Genomic DNA, 17,939 nt, shown 5'->3' on the forward strand with positions numbered 1-17,939 from the left:
AAAATCCCTGAAAAAACGTAGGGAATCTTGCAATCGATTTTTAAGTAACTTCCCGGTGAGCTAGTGACTTGGAACTTGGGCCGTGAGTCAGAACCCGATGACCATGCAATATTTGATAAAAAAAAAACTCGCTAGGTGGCGCATGGATCGAGATATTAAGACAATTAATTTTGATTTGGGAATCTTTCAATCCATTTTTAACTAACTTCCCGGTGACCTAGAGACTTGAAACTTGGCACACAGTTCGAGGCTTGGTGTCAATACAATTTACAGAAAACTAGGTGGCGCGCTAAGTGAGATAACTACAAATCCTTGAAAAACGAGGGAAATCTTGCAATCGATTTTTGAGTAACTTCCCGGTGAGCTGGAGATATGAAACTTGAGCCCTAAGTCAGAACCCGGTGACAATGCCATATTTTCTCAAAAAATTCCGTTAGGTGGCGCATGGATCGAGATATTAGGAAAATTAATTTTAATTTGGGAATCTTTCAATCCATTTTTAACTAACTTCCCGGTTACCTAGACACTTGTAACTTAGCACATAGTTCGAGGCCCGGTGACAATACAATTTATAGAAAACAAAGTTCCGCTAGGTGGCGTGCTAATTGAGATAACTACAAATCCTTGAAAAACGAGGGGAATATTGCGATCGATTTTTGAGTAACTTGCCGGTGAGCGCTAGGTGGCGCGGTGAGATAACTACAAATCCTTGAAGAACGAGGGGAATCTTGCAATCGATTTTTGAGTAATTTCCCGGTGAGCTGGAGATATGAAACTTGAGCCGTAAGTCAGAACCCGGTGACAATGCAATATTTTATCAAAAAGATTCCGCTAGGTGGCGCATTGATCGAGATATTAGGCAAATTAATTTTAATTTGGGAACCTTTCAATCCATTTTTAAATAACTTCCCGGTTAACTAGAGACTTGTAACTTAGCACATAGTTCGAGACCCGGTGACAATACAATTTATAGAAAACAAAATTCCGCTAGGTGGCGCGCTAAGTGAGATAACTAGAAATCCTTGAAAAACGAGGGAATCTTGCAATCGATTTTTGAGTAATTTGCCGGTGAGCTGGAGATATGAAACTTGGGCCGTAAGTCAGAACACGGTGACAATGCAATATTTCATCAAAAAAATTCCGCTAGGTGGCGCATGGATCGAGATATTGAGAAAACCAGTTTTAAATTGGGAATCTTGCAATCGATTTTTAACTAACTTCCTGGATATCTATAGACTTGAAACCTAAAATATAGTTTAAAACTCGGTGACAGTGACCATTCAGCCTATCTTCTCCGGTTGAATTCCTTCTCCAATTTTTCAAACGCCTCAATGTTAAAAAACTTCGTTCCCTGCTGGATACGTGGTTCCAATCTTCAAAAGCTTGAAAACGTGTGGAAAAAATTCTTCATTACAAAGATTTAATGCGTCGATGAATGTCTTTGGGCGATCTTATGCTCCAACCCAACTTTGTCTCCATAGTAGGACTTCAATTTTCACCATAGACACCACTGATCCATTATTATTTCAGAAACGCTTTCACCTACATACTTTTCTAACCAATTTATCGGGAATGGCATTTTCAATAATGGACAATGTGTTTTTATGCTTGATGAATCTATTAGACACTGAAGATATGAAGTGATCGATGAAAGGGATGAATATTAATTTGCGAAAATTTTCTTCTGCTGAGCTGTTTTCGTAGTTTCCTCGATTTTTTCGACGACTCACAATCCTAGGATCAATCTTCTCTCCGACAGATTCATCTAATTCTTTGGCTTCAGGAAACGTTTCTTTGAACTTTGACTTAGCCTTTTCCCAAATTTCTTTCAACAAAACAGCCAGATCATGAGCCGCTGAAACTGCTGCAGAAAGACCAACACTTTTGCCTTGAAGGTAAGAGGTAAATGGTTGAGCAAAAGAAAAAATTTCGTTAATAACAGCCATTGCCACAATGAATCCCCTAGTCCTCAAAGTGTCTAGATAACTGAAAGCATTTCTAGAACTTTCAGCGTTTCCACAGTCATGAATCTTTTCTAAACTGAAATAAATGGGAGCAAACATTTCTTTGAAGCAGATCACAGCATCTAGTCTTGCCGTCAATCTTGTTTCACACAATCGTTTCAAACGTTCTTTCTTTGTTGGATAATTCAAAGTATCGACGGCAACCTTGAGAATAGCTTCGCGTTTTGCTGAAGGTCGGAAGAAAGAAATTATCTGCTTTATGAACCCAAGGCAGTTTTTTATGAGAGAAATGGAGCACGCTTCAACAACCGCCAAATTCAAGGAATGGCTTGCGCAATGTACATAAAGTGCAGACGGATACTTCTCCATCACTGCAGCAACACAACCATTCCATTCTCCACTCATTGCAGTTGCACCGTCGTATCCTTGAGAAACCAAAAACTCCAGGTTGATCTTCAGCTGCTTTGAAATGTTTATCAATCTTCGATCGGGATGAACTGTAGAAAATCTTCTCTTAAAATTATACCATCTGCAGTTTTTTCAGCATAACGCAAACATAGTGAGAATTGTTTCACGCCACTAATGTCGGTTCTCCTATCTGCGAGTATAGTGCAGCGTTCGCTTGCGTTGATTTTTGCAACAATCTTTTCAAGAATTATGTGCCCGCAAATTTCGATGAGTTCATTCTGAATCTGTGGATTCATGTAAGATGTGACGCGATTTTTCAATGTGGCAGTTTGAAGTAAATGTTGCTTCAATGTTTGGTCACCAGCATTCATCCAAAAACTTAATAACGATCTGAAGTTACCATCATTATGGGGAAGAGTCTCGAGGGATATAGGACCAGAGTCACGATGTCCTCTTGAAGCTATTTCTTGCCTACCGATGAAAATTATTGTTTCGACGATGGAGCGAAAGATTTATCAATTCCGTTTAAAGTGAAATGTATATCAAATCAAATGTAAACAAACATTATCTATTAAATTCCCACAAATGTAGGCACCCTGACACATTGATAGATGCGGCGCTGCCTTCCAGGGGCATAAAGTCATCCCAGCAAGCATTATGAAGATATCCGGCTCGATGGACCATTGGTTACCTCGAGAATCCTGGTATTCACCGCTTTGGGGGATTGGTTATGTGTCTGGTGCTCCTGGATGACGGTCCCGCTGATATTGGGATGGAACAAGGGTCTTATCCGTCTAGGCGGCGTGATGATGCGCACTGGCTATTATGAATGAAAACGAGTCTGATAATCAGATTACTAATAGTATGTAGTGAGCAGTAGTAAACAAAAAAAAAAAACCAGTTAAGTTGGTGTTATGAGCGATAGGTAAAGGCACCACCAGCTGAGAGACTCCTTTTAACCACAGATGGGCTATACATGCACAACGTCGTGTGAAATTTGATGGGCTGGTAGCTGTTCTATTGTTATCCACAGCAGCTGTTGAGTCACTTCTAAATTGATCCCCTTATGTGCTCGTACATGTGTGTGACCAATCGCCTCCTGCACCGATGATTACTTCAAACCGCAGATAATAAGACAGCAAATATTTTTATTTATATGGTTTTGGATCTGATATGTTTGTGTAAATTTATTTGTTTAGCGCAATTCCGATAAATTACTTTAATTCACTTTACTCGGCAACGACTTTTATAGAATATTTAAATTACTTTAATCCACTTTTAGAAAACACGATGATTTTTTTTTAGGAAACACGATGATTTTTTTGCCAAAAGAAAATTAGCAATATCCACCGGTGGTGGTTTTTTGACAGCTGGCGATCATGCCGGATCGCTACCCTTTGCCACAAGTTGCCACACGTCCATGAGTATTCCAAATGGGGAATTTAAAAGTTAAGTGTACTTCATGAGTTGTGGGGAATATAATATGATACAATACAGTATAATACAATATATGGGTGATAATTAAATTTATGGATATACATATATGTACAGTGGGAGATTGGGACGTGTGGCAGCCTATGCCGCGTAAACAATAGGAGAGTATTATCGTCCGACATCTCTCCTATCGCCAGTAGCCACGACATTTTAAGGCATTCTCCTTACCTACTTTAATGCAAATTTGCAACTAGCCAATCATCAGCATGGCTTCCGAAAATTACATAACACTAACACCGCGATAAAAATGCGGATTAAATCAACACCCCCACTATAGTACTCGTTGCGTTAGACCTGTCAAAAGCTTTTGATACAGTCAACCTCGGCACGTTGCAGCAAGACCTGGAAGGGTCTCCACTTCCCCCAAGTCTCAAAAGGTGGACCGCGAATTATCTGTCTGGTCGGCAAGCATCGGTGCAATTCAGGAACGTAACTTCCAAACCAAGAAGAATTAAACAAGAGGTGTCACAGGATGGTGTCCTATCCCCACTACTGTTTAACTTCTAATATCGAAGCTACCGAATGTTTGAGATTCGAGTTCAATACTCAGCTCCCGAGAAGCTAGCTAATGAAGAAGTGAAATTCAGAAACATGTCCTAGTAACCATCGCCGTTTGTAAACTTTGCAATATTTCTCTAGTATCAAGACTAAACTTTGTTGTTATTGATAATGTTAAGTCAGCACCTTATGTGGCAACTTCGAGTGTCCCTCGTTGTGAGGGTTATCTTATGTACGCTGACGATTTAAAAATCTTTTTTAAAATTAAAAATGATCCCGATGTTTTTACTCTTAAAACTGAAATAAATGCTTTTAATGATTGGTGCTGTAAAAATTAAACTCGAACTCGAAGCATCGGTGCAATTCAGGAACGTAACTTCCAAGCCAAGAAGAATTAAACAAGAGGTGTCACAGGATGGTGTCCTATCCCCACTATTGTTTAACTTCTACATATCGAAGCTACCGAATGTTTGAGATTCGAGTTCAGTACTCAGCTCCCGAGAAGCTAGCTAATGAAGAAGTGAAATTCAGAAACATGTCCTAGTAACCATCGCCGTTTGTAAACTTTGCAATTTTTCTCTAATATCAATAACAAAAACAATTGTATAAAGCAATATGAGCATATCTCGCTAATTAAATACAGATGATAATATTGAAATATGTATAAGTAACAGCGGAAGTACTTCTAATAAAAGAAAATACTGTAAAAAAAAAAAAAATATTACTAAGGTTTCAAAGTGCGCCTAAAACATTCCATACAATTAGGATTAAATAACATACAGAATTAGTATGTACCTAAATGGTGAATAAAAGGAATAGCAACAAAAAGGCAATACTTTGACCAATTGCAAAGCGAGCAGCGGGGCATTCATATGGCTGAGTGGTTAAACGCATCTGCCTTTACACCTGTATGAAGTATGAATGTTGGAGATTCGAGTTCACTACTCAGCTCCCGAGAAGCTAGCTGATGAAGAAGTGAAATTCAGACACATGTCCTAGTAACAATCGCCGCTTGTAAACTTGTCAATTTTTCTCTAGTATCAAGACTAAACTTTGTCTCAATTGTGTTGTTAGTGTAGAAATGAGAAAACCTGAATTAAGCATGAAAACAAATACCAGCAGGATGGCCTAGTTGTTAAAGGCTACTGCAGTTTCACCATGTGATTCACGGTTCGAATCCCGGTGAAACCTTTGATAACATTACAAAATTGCCTGATGATGATTACGTTGGCGGTTTTCGAAATGGTCCATCGCAATATGCCAGTAAATGTTTCTTTCTTTTCAGGTTCTCTTAGAAAAAACATAATAATTGACATTCAATTATTATAAGCCGGTGTTAAGCTCATGAATTCTTAAATATAAGTATAAACTGAACACACCATTAAACAAACATACATAAATATGTAAAACTGTGCCCGAGTTTACAAAGCTTCTCATTCGCAACGAAGAAGAACTTTACAAAAACAAATCTACATGGCACATAAATCAATATAGAGACAGAATGTCTCAATTGTGTTGTTAGTGTAGAAATGAGAAAACCTGAATTAAGCATGAAAACAAATACCAGCAGGATGGCCTAGTGGTTAAAGGCTACTGCAGTTTCACCATGTGATTCACGGTTCGAATCCCGGTGAAATCTTTGATAACATTACAAAATTGCCTGATGATGATTACGTTGGCGGTTTTCGAAATGCTCCATCGCAATATGCCAGTAAATGTTTCTTTCTTTTCAGGTTCTCATAGAAAAAACATAATAGTTGAAATTCAATTATTATAAGCCGGTGTTAAGCTCATGAATTCTTAAATATAAGTATAAACTGAACACACCATTAAACAAACATACACTAAACTTTGTTGTTATTGATAATGTTAAGTCAGCACCTTATGTGGCAACTTCGAGTGTCCCTCGTTGTGAGGGTTATCTTATGTACGCCGACGATTTAAAAAAAAATATGTTGACGATCTGTTTGCCAGTGTGAAAACGAATGCAGTGGAAGACATGATAAATCTATTAAACAGCTACAATAGAACTATCAAGTTTACATTGAAATTGAAAAAGATGGATTACTACCATATCTAGATACGCTGGTAGTAAGAAAGCATAATAAGTTATCCTTTGATTGGTACAAAAGACCCACTGCATCGGGCAGATTGGTCAATTTTTATTCAAAGCACGACAAATCAACCATAGTCAACACAGCGAAAAACTTTATCAAGAGAGTTTTATCAATCAGTGATACGATACACCATGACAAAAATATAGAAATCATTACGAAAATTCTGAAAGACAACGATTTTCCTTTAGGTCTAATAAGAGGCTATATTCACGACCATTTTACAAAAGCTAACACCAATCAAACCTTTAATGATAAAACTAATAAAATATATAAGACATCTACGCCTGTTCCGGGGCTATCAAATAGAATGAAATATTCCAAAATGTATGACCGTGAGAGATTTAAAATAACATTTACTTATAATAATACCGTCCAAAAAATATTCAGTAATACAAAAAACAAAATAGAAAAATATGACAAATCCGACGTTATATACCGGATTCCTTGCAAAAATGACGTACGTATGCCCTAAGGTATATGTTGGTACAACTAAGTCCAGACTAAAAACAAGGATTTCCGCGCATTTTGTAATGGAAATCTGTTGAAAGCGGAAGGCACAACTCAATTATATCAAAACCGGCAAAGACTAAGTACTCATCCTCAGCGTAGCTTAGATTCGGAATAATATAAAAGTATCTATTCAACTGCACCCAACAGCTGTTTAATTGATTATAGAGTACTTGGCACTAATGGGAATCGAAAGATTGCTGCCGTGCAGCGTTAAAGTCGCTAAACTCATACAAAAGTCCAGCTGTGATGTACTTTGCATCATCGATCGTCAAGTACCAGCTGAGTTGGTGGATCAATTCAGCGAGTTTCGTTCATATGATAAGGCGTTTGATAGCGTCGTTTCATGTTTTAAATCGCATAAACTGGATTTGCCCATAGTTTATTCACCCGTACAAGATTTAACGGATTATCATGATGTGCGCACGTATCAAGATGCAGCGGCAAAGTCTTTGGAGCGCGCCATTAAGGCTGGATTCAAGTAACCATTGCTGATTGTACCCGCTAGCAAACGATTTTCCAATGCTGAGCTGTGTACGGTGTTGGGTGATTTGCATCAACTATATGTTCCAATTCAACCACGAGAAGATATTCCAGAAGAAGCTAAGCGTATCAAGGAACTATCACTTTTGATTGCAACACCCAGAGCTGACGATATTGTAAAGGAAGCTCTCTTATTAGAATCCGGTCGAATGGTTGCCCGCGATATTGGTGTTGGTGATCCGGAACGGATGGCCCCACCACGTGTAGAAGTCTATGTCAATAATGTTCTTTCTGCACTAAAAACGGAAGTGATAAGTGACTTGAACGTCCTTCAGGAGGATTATCCATTGTTTGCTGCTGTTAATCGAGCAGCAAATCAGGTCAGCCGCCATCGTGGGCGTATTATTTTTTTGGAATATGTACCACCACAGCCGGCACGTAAAACATTGATGTTAGTGGGCAAGGGTGTTACTTATGATACTGGTGGTGCTGATATTAAAGCTGGTGGTGTCATGGCTGGAATGTCGCGCGACAAATGTGGTGCAGCAGCTGTTTCCGGATTTATGCAGATCGTTAACGAACAAAAACCCGCTGATGTGCACGACACGGCTGCTCTCTGCATGGTTCGGAATTCAGTGGGCGAAGAGTCATATGTTTCCGATGAAATTCACACTTCACGTGCCGGTGTACGTATACGTGTCGGCAACACTGATGCTGAAGGCCGCATGTGCATGGCAGATGCATTGTGCCGTATGAAGGAAATAGCTGTGGAACGTAAATTGCCCGACCCACATCTCTTCACTATTGCAACATTGACTGGTCACGCTTGCATATCAGTTGGTGATGGCTATTCTATTGCTATAGACAATAGTGTAGCAAGCAAAGCCGGCCATGCACGTCTGCTCCAAGAAACCGGTCAATCTTTTGGTGAACCCTTTGAAGTGTCCGCATTGCGTCCAGATGATTTTAATTTTAACAAGGGTAAAGTAATTGGTGAAGATATTCTTCAGGCCAATAACGCACCATCTTCACGTACGCCTAGCGGACATCAGATTCCAGCTGTTTTCCTCATTCAAGTCACCGGTTTGGACAAACATGGCTTGGAGTCTCATTTCCCAATCAAATATACTCACATTGATATCGCTGCCAGTGCTTGCGTCTTCCCAGAGATACCAACAGCTGCACCAATTGTGGCTTTGGCCAAAACGCATTTGTAGCTTTTAAAATAAATTTTTTTAAACTTAATATGTTAAATTGTACTTACTGAAATATGCAAGGATGTAACACTATTACTATGTTCTGCCACTACGAAATAAAATCACAAGAAACAAAGAAATGAAATTTAAAAAATCGCGACCACCCTAATGAAAACAAAACAGCTTTAAGTCAGCATTGCAGAGAAACCGGGCACACTCCAGATTTTGAGAACGTGGCAATAATGCAACAGGATAAGCATTACAACAAAAGATACACACTTGAGATGTTGTTTATTATTAATGAACCGAGAGAAACGAATGAACTAAAAAGCAGAGACGGAAAAATGCGCGTCGGCATACCGCCAACTGATCAACAGGAGAGCACTATGAGTTTCGCCTATTATTTAGTTAGTTTAATGTATTGCTGTTTGTGTATAAATTTGTTTACCATTACTGTATATTTTTTGATGTTTATTTTTCGGTTCTATTGCCTTCTTGTACTTATGTTTAATATTGTAAAATTAGTCGACAAGCTACACCCAAGAGTGTAAGTTTATAAATAGGTTTTTATATGTTTTATGATTTTAATGTTTCATGTTTGTTTTTTACAGTCTTGAGAATGCCCTCAGATTCAGGTCGAAATATCGACTAAATAAAATTTAATGTATATACATATATATAAAATCTATCCTGGTTTTAATCTGAATATATATGTATATGGCCTCGAGCTCGTTAAATATTTAAAATTTATAAATCTAAGGCCGAAAATAACCAGAAGATAATCTTTTTTAAAATTAAAAATGATTCCGACGTTTTTACTCTTTAAACTGAAATAAATGCTTTTGATGATTGGTGCTGTAAAAATTAAACTCGAACTCAATGTCAAACATTTTTTGACGTATTCTAAATTAAGTTGTATACGATTAAATGGACTGTATAACAAATATGCTGAATTGCAGTTTCTGCGATTATACAATTGACTTTACTAACGATAGAAAAAATGTTCTGCACACTGATACTCTTTATTTGCGAATCCACTTAATAATAACAAAACAAGTCTTAAATACCCTTTTAGTATGACGTGACAGCTGTACCGTAATATGAGGTGATACAAATAATGAATTCAAGTTCAAGGCTATATTTACACATAATTTCAAACAAAATGTAGTTTTGTATGTTTGTCAACTTCACTTAACGGTTAGCATATTCATTTTAATGTTCGGTTGTATGTTCATTGCACCGCATGAGTGGGTATGCTGACTATGTAAAGTACATAGATGCGCCTAATGTATGTAAACTAGTGTGTCCATATGTTAGCATAAAGGCAAGATCATATCAAAATATATTGGATTGCTGCTGCTGAAGATGGGCGTAGAAGTTATAGGGTGCGCCGATTGATTGTTGAACATTCTTTCCCCCGCTGCACAGTGTTTCGTGTAGAACAAGCTAGCTGGACAAAATTATTTTATGAGATTTTCCGTTTCATATGCAGTCATTTATTACAACTACGTCATTTTTTTCAGCCATATGTTCTTTTTTTTATTTTTTTCCAAAATTTTACTTCATATGCATACATTTGCTTATTTCATATACAGTAACTCATGTGAATAAGTCACATAGATCCAAAAAAATTTAAAGAAGTTAAGAATATTACTTTATTGTACTTAAATTGAATGGACTACAAATCTCAATATTCTAAAAAATTCTAAAAATTCCGAAAAAAATTTTTTATGAAAATTCGTCGAATTTTTCAAACATTTTTTAAATATAATTTAGTTTTTGTTATAGATCGTCACAAATTTTCTTATGGGAAATTAGGTATAATAAATTTGCGAAAGCGAAAATTGTAAGAATTGGACAAAAAGGGGTGTACATACATATTTTGTATTTATTTGAGTATTTATCCTGGCACTACAATTTTTACAACATTATTTTATAGTACCTGTCAGGAATGTAAAAGTGAATTACAATAATAACAATAACAATATAAATAATTAAATTAATTATGTGAAGATTACTTATTACAAAAACTTAAAAGTAAGGTATCATACAAAGTAGAAAAGACAATAGATTTAAATAAAATAAAACTGATCCAACAAAAAGTTATAGGGTAGGTTATCTTTTATAATTATGTTATTATTCGCTATCATCACTTTCATTCGATGAGTCACTTGTGGAATAGTCATGAGCATCAGCAACACTACTGTGAAAGCTTGAAATAACTGGGGTATTTATTGACTCCTCAACATTATCGGGGGACAGTAAATTTAAGACTTCTGAAGTCAGACTTAAATTTTTTCTTAGGTATCTCCCTAAAACTATTAACAAAATGATCCGATGTTATAAGCAACATATTCATAAGATCTCTATTTGTGGCTTCACGCGACTGCTTTTGTGTGTTATCATCCCTGAATCGTCTCAAATCTTTGTTACGGGTTTCCTGTGCTTCCTCAGAAAGTTGAACAATAGGTAAAATTGCTCATTTTATAATATCAGTACTATGCACTAAGATTTTATGAACCGTAACAGGCATATTAAACCATGGATAGAGATCTATGTATAGTGTTTTAGTCTCGACCGCAAATTTTCTTTGGATATTTATATTGTACCCAGATGCTAATGCGCGAAGGAGAGTGTCGAATCTTTTGATGAACGTTACATCCAATCCCGTAATCTCAGCACTAGCCTCAGAATTTTCGAAAAACCTACGAGCAGTGTTGCCGTCATTGGTATTGCCGAAACCTGGTTTTGGTTTATCTACTATTAATCCAAGTACACTTTTAAATTTATTCTGGATTTCGTTGGAACGTAGCTTTACACTCTCTTTATCTGCCTCATTCCTAAGCTGCCATTTTTTTACTTCGAGGCGATAACTTATGTGAAGCAAGCATTAAAAACATCTTGCATGGAGCATGGAGAGTAGACAAACCAAAACCAAGATTATCTCGGTTAGGCGTAAAGTCCCGTAACTCATTATTCATATCTTTTGGAGTGGCACCGCAAATATAACACTTTTGTGCGGAAGAAGTTTCAGTCAAAGCATTGCAAACTTTTCCGTCAATCATTGTTAGAAGCATATTGTGATTTACACGGAAACTTCGTATTCTTCGAGCATGTACTTTGTTGGCAACAACGCATTTATCTCCTCTAAAACTTTGTTCGCTTCAAAAACAATAAAATCTTTTGTTTCTTTAGAAAAAATAAATTTAATTGGACGACAATACATGGTAGAAGAAGGTCGAGGATTCTGCCAAACAATGTTACCTTTTTCATCCTGTAATTGAAGAGGAACGAAAGAAAATATAAACAAAAATTCATCAGTGTCAGAACTGCATGTAAACTTTTGCTTATATGTGCTATGGCCAGAGCTTCCATCGCAACCCCACTTGCTGATTAAAGTATACGTCAAGTTTGTAGGTAATAAACTAACAAAAAATTCTTGATTTGCTAAAACTAAACGCTCAACAGTTTATACGGACTGGACTTTAATTTCTGCCTTAGCTTTTCTTAGACTATAAAATGATGGATAAACCTTATGTCCTGCCTTGATGCTCCACTTCCCAGTCGCTTTGTACCCATGAGTCGTCGACTTGCTATCTACGTAGTATGCTAAAGCTTCTACATTGCTCAAGCATCATGCGTCTGGCTCACATGTCATCTTTTTCCGGATATTTGAGTGGTTTCCTGTGATTTTTAATAATGTTAGCAACATTTCTGTTGCCGGACATACGCGTTGATACTTCTGCCGCATAAAGTAACTCACCAGGACTTCTAGATTGCAAGAGGTCATCCACTCGACGCCGTTTGGTTTTTTCACTGCAGCTAACAAAGTCCTTATTTCGTCTTCCGGGGCGAACCACCTGAAGAAGTGGTTGGTTGGCCTGATGGCAACTTTGAATCCACCGTTATTGTAAATGTGAAGTCTGGACCCGAAAGCCACTACGAGTTTTTATTCAAAAATCGCTCCTTATGTCTTTCAGAAGTGTTCTACTTTTGATCCAGCTTCGACGAATATGCCGATATTTGTATAAAAAAAAAAAAAAATGCTTAAACTTTTTATCGAATACTCAGCTGCTTCGCTTAAATCGCACTTAAGTAAAACAAAACTCAATAATTCTTTATATCTGGTTTCCTTCGAATGTTGAACCCAAATGTCAAAAAACTCCGTTCCTGGTACGGTTATAACTAAACTGCTTTGTGTTGTTGATTTTCCGACAGGGTGAATAGTTGATGATTGTTGTGCTGCCATCTTAAGTGTCGTTGATCGTTCTGATTTGTTATCAGTTTTGTAGCGTTGTGGGTTGTTTTGTGTAGCGTTCCTGTGTGGTTATACCTGCATTAGGATTGCTCTGTATGTACCTGTTTTTATGCCTTGGTGACTGGTGCGGTAGGTAGTGGCAGGTTGAAGTCAGTGATCTTCGCCTTTTTGCTTTTGGTGTTCTCTTGTTGACCTTGCGCGTTTATTTTTGTGTGTTTTATGGCTACGTGTTTGTTTCCTGTACCTTGAAATTGGTTTTGCCCTTTGTAGATCAGCTTTAAAGGTTCAAATATCTCGTCGGAGCTGGTACGTACATACATCCTATTTTATATGTAGAGATAACTAAATCTACAAAAAAAATTAAAAATAGATGTGCAAAGAATTCGCAATGGTTTTTTCTTTCGACTATTAGAGAATACTTGCGACTATAACATATGTAAAATTTAGCCCGGATGTATGTAACTTTTTTGTCCCTAAAGTTAAAAATATAGAGAAAAAATACCTTTTCTTCTTAATAACGGAATGTTAAATATATTGAAAATACTCTAATTGCGAAAGAATTACTATTAAACAATTTTGCCTACCTTCGAGCTTACAATCCATCAAAAGAATTATATAAAAGTGTTCACTTAAAAGAAATATGAAGCTTAATATTCAACAAGAATTTTGCAAATTAATCAATGCATTTTACGGCCACTCCTGCCTTCTTACTTCAATTACTCAATATATATGAGCAAAAATATCAAAAAAAAGCAAAATTCCCGTTATTTTGTTTGTTTTCTTTCATTTCTCATTACACTTTTCTTGGAATAAGAACTTTGTTTTTGTCCAGCTAGCTTGTTCTACACGAAACACTGTGCGCTGGAGGGCTCCGGTCCTCCTGAGCTAGGAAGCAATGCTACCTTGTAATCGGTCGAACGTACTCGCCTTTTCCTGTTTTCACTGTGACCACTCTTATTTTGCCGTCAGCGCTGGGATGTACTTGGATGACCTTAGCAAGTACCCGCTGAGATTGATGTAAATTGAGTTCTCGGAGAATAACAATGTCATTCAGCTCCAAGTTCGGCTTATCGGCTATCCACTTCTGTCGTTGCTGTAGTCAAATATTCGGAGTGTCATCTGTTCCAAAACCCTTGCGCCATGTATTTTAACATCAGCAGTTCCCTCCGTTCTGGCCGTAAAAGGTTGGCCAATTAGAAAATGCGCTGGAGTAAGCGCATCAATTTCCCCATCGTTGCTGGGACACAAAGGCCTAGAATTGAGAAGTACTTCAATTCTTGTTAGTAATGTATAAAAACGATCGTACGTCAATGAGGTTTCTCCAATTACGCGCTTTAAATGGGTTTTAACTGATTTAACGCCACTTTCCCATAACCCACCAAAATGTGGTGATGAAGGTGGTATAAATCGCCAGGTAATACCATTTTTTTCAAAGAAGTTAGCTGTGCTAGCGCTATTGTACTGCCTTTCCATAATTTGTTGCATGTCTTCGAGCTTACGTTTCGCCCACACAAAATTCGTTGCGTTGTCCGCCCATGCTTCCAGAGGTTTTCCACGCCGTGATATAAAACGGTCTAATGCGCCTATAAATGATTCCGTCGTCAAATTTCCCACGAGCTCTAAATGAATAGCTTTTGTGACGAAGCACACGCAGAGTGAAATGTAGCCCTTAACCTTCCGTGGCACTTTACCTACTTCTACCTTAATTAAGAAGGGACCTGCATAGTCACATCCCACCTTGCTGAATGGACGCTGTAACTGTACTCGCTCTCTAGGTAGATCGCACATTATCTGACTTTGCGTAATTTTGCCTAGTTTAAAGCAAGTGATGCAATTGTGTACAGTTCGACGGGCGATATTGCGAGCGCCCAAGATCCAGTACCTCTGCCTTATTATAAAAATTAATTGCGAGGTACCAACGTGTAGATTCGTCAAATGTATATACTTAACAATCATCTCAGTGACGATGTGTTTACCACATATAATTATTGGATGCTCAAACGAAGCAGATGCATTTTTTATGCGACCGCCTACTCTTAATAAACCAGCATGGTTGTTGTTGGAGCAATGCTTCGCCCCACCTAATAGCTGCGACCGATCACAAATTGTGATCAATATCCTCTAACGGGAGTCCAAGGAAACTTGGTATTTCAACAGGGGTGGACCATAATGAAAGGGGTGTTGGTTCCACATTACAATTAAAGAGATGGTTGGTGTCATGTGGGGACAAATTGCAAGCTGGGCATACATTTTGTATGTCGGGGTTGATTCTGGATATGTAAGAGTTTAATCTGTTACAGTATCCAGAACGAAGTTGAGCCAGAGTGACTCGCGTTTCCCTGGGGAGTATGCGTTCCTCTTATGCAAGTTTTGGGTAACGTTTTTTGAGTACTGGATTCACCGGGCAATTCCTGGCATGAAGGTCCGACGCCTGTTTGTGGGGTTCAGCAAGGACCTGCTTATGTTTTTTTGCTTCATACGGATGAGTTCTCAGGTGCCGTATTTCCTCAAAATGCTTACAGCGATGACTTCTTAAGTCCCTATGCGGTGTTGGCTCATCAATCAGATGTCTGTTGGGATGCCCAGGTTTCTGGGTATTCAACAGGAACTGTTTAGTTAGCATCTCATTTCTCTCCCTGATGGGGAGTATTCTCGCCTCATTATGTAGATGGTGTTCTGGGGACATAAGAAGACAGCCCGTGGCGGTTCTGAGCGCAGTATTTTGGCAGGGCTGTAGCTTATTCCAGTGGGTTATTTTTAGGCTTGGCGACCATATAGGGGACGCGTAGCATGCAATCTGCTGGCCAATTGCTTTGTAAGAGGTAATGAGCGTTTCGTTGTCTTTTCCTCAAGTACCGCCAGCAAGGGATTTGCGGATTTTATTACGGCTCTGGATTTTCGGTACAATTGCGGTTGCGTGCTCACCAAAATTAAACGTCACAACCAAGATTTTGGGGTGTAGGACATGGGGTGTAGGAAATGGTTGACATTTGGAACGTCCATGTTGTAAATACGGTCGCGGAGGATTTAGTCGGTGATAATACCAGGTTTCGGGAGGCGAAAAAACTGCAGATCAGGCAGGTAGCCGTTTATTCTGTTGCAAAGCTCATCGATCTTTGGGCCTGGGCCTGTGGCCATTATTGTGCAGTCATCGCCGTAGGAAACGATAGTAACTCCTTCTCTTGGCGAAGGTAGCTGTTTAATTCTTCTTGGTTTTGATGTTTCATTTCTAAATTGCACCGATGCCAGCCGACCACCCAGATAATTTGCGGTCACCTTTTAAGACATGGGGAAGGGTAGACCCTTCCACATCTTACAGTAACGTGCCATGGTTGACCGTATCAAAAGCTTTTGATACGTGTAGCGCTACGAGTACTGTTCTATGGTGGGGTTTTGATTTAAACCGCAATTTATCTGGGTTCTGATGGCATTTAGCGCGGTGGTGGTGCTATGGAGTTTTCTGAAGCCATGCTGATGAGAGGCTAGCTGCAAATTTGCTTTGAAGTAGGGAAGCAAAATGGCTTCAAGCGTCTTGGCTACTGGCGATAGGAGAGATATCGGGCGATATGACTCTCCTATGTTAGCTGGTTTCCCAGGCTTTAGGAGCGGGACCACCTTGGCCATTTTCCATTTTTCGGGTATGACAAAAGTGGAAAGAGACATGTTGAAGACATGTGCTAAATATTTGAAATCCTCTTTCCCTAGGTTGTTAAGCATCGGCATGGCAATGCCGTCTGGGCCCACTTCTTTGGATGGTTTAGCATGACCAATGGCATCCTCAACCTCTTTGACGGTGATGGTAATTGGTGACGCGCTGAATTTATGTTTATGTGCGTGTCTGTTGGCCCTCCGTCTATCTTTGGCGACCGTAGAATACATTATATATTGTCGGCAGAAAGCGCTTGCGCATTTTTTTACACCCGACCGCACTTTATCGGCAAAGGCGATGGAAACTTTTTCATTGTGCCTAGACGCATTCGATAGGGACTTTACAGTGGACCAAAGTTTACCTACACCGGCAGAGAGGTTACAACCAATTAGGTGCTCCTCGCACTTCGCCCGCTTGTGTTCATCCACAAGCAATCTGATGCGTTGGTTTATATCCCTTATTTGGGGGTCGCCGGGATCGAGCTGTCTTATAAGGTCACGTTCTCTCGCTAAACTTGCGGCCTCCGCCGGGAAATGGGGCCGAATTTCGGGAATTCTACCGGCGGGAATGAAACGAGCCGAGGCGGAATGACCTTGCGGAAAGCACGCTCCCCTTGGCGGGCATCAGTTGGGATTGGGAGGGCAGCAAAGCGGTTGTCTGTAAAAGATTTGTATTCGTCCCACTTTCCTTTTTTAAAGTTAATGAAAGTGCGTTTTTCTGCGACGATGAAGTCGGCGGAACGCTCGAGCGAAATAAGTATAGGCAGTTGGTCGGATGCCAATGTTACCATCGGCTGCCAGTTGACGCAGTTTACGAGTTCTGCGCTCACGATTGAAATATCCGGCGAACTGTGACAGATTCCTACCATACGTGTGGGGGCGTCTCCGTTTATTGTGCAGAACGTCGTTTCTTCTATTTGATCCGCCAACATCTCACCCCTAATCTCCACCCACAAGTTTGAATGCCATAGATCGTGATGGGCAATGAAATCGCCTAAGATAATGCGATTGTTGCCAGTGAGTACGGCGCTGATATTAGGGCGGTATCGACTGGGGCAACAGGTGGCAGGAGGAATGTAGATGTTGATGATTTCTAGGTTTGCATCGCCCGACCGGACAGATAATCCTTGACGTTCGAAGACACTGTCCCTGCGATCGATGTCGGGATCAAATATATGATATTGCACAGAGTGGTGTACGATAAACGCGAGGCCGCCTCCATTTCCGCTCTCGCGATCTTTTCTGTGGACATTATACCCAGAACAGGTCTTCAATGCAGATCTTGCTCTCTGAATCGCAGCAATGCGGATGTTGTGCCGCTTCATGAAATCGACTATCTCCGTGATCTCCCAGTTAATTCATTACA

General features: G+C 39.2%; 2 protein-coding genes across 3 annotated transcripts in view; one reads left to right on the forward strand and one right to left on the reverse strand.

Annotated features, from left to right (window-relative positions):
• Nucleotides 1–17,939, reverse strand: part of LOC137240064 (NADH dehydrogenase [ubiquinone] flavoprotein 1, mitochondrial-like) — a 109,509-nt gene that overhangs the window by 10,221 nt on the left and 81,349 nt on the right. The gene's annotated exons all lie outside the window — the stretch shown is intronic.
• LOC137240063 (putative aminopeptidase W07G4.4) lies at nucleotides 7,171–8,812 on the forward strand. Its single transcript, XM_067765979.1, is given in 1 exon segment — nucleotides 7,171–8,812. A coding segment is annotated over 1 exon segment (1,518 nt). The 3' UTR covers nucleotides 8,689–8,812.

This window comes from Eurosta solidaginis, chromosome 2 (assembly GCF_040869045.1).
Source record: "Eurosta solidaginis isolate ZX-2024a chromosome 2, ASM4086904v1, whole genome shotgun sequence".
NCBI lineage: Eukaryota > Metazoa > Arthropoda > Insecta > Diptera > Tephritidae > Eurosta > Eurosta solidaginis.